Source organism: Olea europaea, chromosome 18 (genome assembly GCF_002742605.1).
Source record: "Olea europaea var. sylvestris chromosome 18, O_europaea_v1, whole genome shotgun sequence".
In the NCBI taxonomy this organism is placed as follows: Eukaryota; Viridiplantae; Streptophyta; class Magnoliopsida; order Lamiales; family Oleaceae; genus Olea; species Olea europaea.
In genome coordinates, this window is record NC_036254.1 from 11,659,952 (window position 1) to 11,661,343 (window position 1,392).

Sequence of the window (1,392 nt, forward strand, 5' to 3'; positions counted from 1 at the left end):
ATCAATTTTTTGGTCATACCATAACCGCACCATAACCACGAAAGTCGGTTCGGTTCGGTTCGGTTTCGGTTCATATCTCGGTTCGACTCGGTTCGGGTCATTAATAACCACGAAAATAAATTATTTTTAATTGGTCCATCCGTCGAATTAAAATGAAAACAAAAACATGATACTAAGTTAATGTAGCGAACAACAATACATCCCAAATGAAAATGCAAAAAATATCCCAATTCCACAAAATCCAAATTTAACAAACAATATTCAATAACTCAAAAAACTTCAACCTCAATTCATATTCAATCTTCATTCTTCTCCACAACTCTTACTGGCATCCGTCAAAACTCAAAGTTGATTCCTATTTAGTATATAAGAAATGTAAGTAGAGTAATAAATCAATAATCCATAATGTTTTTAACTAAATATTTAAACAAAAAAATATACCTCTTCGTCAACATCCTCATCATCAAACTTTGCACAAGCTCCGAAATATGATGAAGGACCAGAATTTTCTACACACAAAAGAGGAAAAAATTAGCAATAAAAGAAAGTGCATAAATAACAAACATAAAACAATACATCCTACCATGAATATCAGACCAAAGCCAATCTCGAGCACACATTAAAGCTTCTAAAGTCTTCGGGTGAAGCCTATTTCTATGTGGGCTCACAAATCTACCACTTGTACTAAATGCTGACTCGGATGCAACAGTAGATACTGGAATGGCTAATAAATCTCTTGCAACCTTCTGTAAAGTCGGATATTTTATTGAATTTGCTTTCCACCATGTCAATAGATCAAAACCGTCCACCTAGGCAATACTGGCTCATCTAGAAAAATATCGAACTCTGTTTTTACATGATCAGCAGTAACAGAAAGACTAACAAATGTATCAAAACCAGCCATGCGAGAATGTTTTCCACTAGTAGTAGACGACTCTGATTGTGAAGATGATGGAAACAAAGATGTATTTTCTGTCGAACGATGTAGTCTCTTGTACTCTTTGAGCAACTTATGACCAAATGCTCTAACCTTTTCAACCTCTTCCTGAGCTTCATCTCCAAAAATCAAAGGAAAATAGTATTCGACTAGTTTCATCTAGTATCTAGGATCCAATATAGTTGCAACAGCTAGAATTTCATGCATGCCACTCCAATATTTATCAAACTTTTCCTTCATGCTTGACGCCATCCATTTGACTTCATCGCAAGATGATGTGCTCCAATCACGGATTGCCAACTTTATGTCACAAATATTGGGAAAGTACAAATTGGCAGTAGGATATTTTGTTCCTGAAAATAATTCAGTCGCTTCATAAAATATCTCCAACTTATCACAAATCTCTGTAGCCAATTCCCAATCACTCTCACTCGGTACACTTCTGTAATGAGGCT

General features: G+C 35.3%; 1 protein-coding gene across 1 annotated transcript; it reads right to left on the reverse strand.

The window, feature by feature from the left end:
* Positions 1–277: 277 nt before the first annotated feature.
* On the reverse strand, positions 278–1,096 carry LOC111366740 (zinc finger BED domain-containing protein DAYSLEEPER-like). The gene is made up of 4 exons (XM_022987439.1): positions 857–1,096; positions 584–809; positions 442–509; positions 278–355 (listed from the first exon to the last, which is right to left on the reverse strand). Exons 1-4 carry the CDS (start codon positions 1,094–1,096, stop codon positions 323–325), a joined length of 567 nt encoding a protein of 188 aa, XP_022843207.1. The 3' UTR covers positions 278–322.
* Positions 1,097–1,392: the final 296 nt, after the last annotated feature.

Excerpts from the sequence above, each read along its gene's own strand:
- LOC111366740 (XM_022987439.1), bottom strand. The coding sequence starts at position 1,096 with ATGAAACTAGTCGAATACTATTTTCCTTTGATTTTTGGAGATGAAGCT. Across the intron at positions 510-583 it reads GCTTTGGTCTGATATTCATG|AAAATTCTGGTCCTTCATCA; the intron begins GTAGGATGTATT and ends TTTTGTGTGTAG. Across the intron at positions 356-441 it reads ATGAGGATGTTGACGAAGAG|GAATCAACTTTGAGTTTTGA; the intron begins GTATATTTTTTT and ends TATACTAAATAG.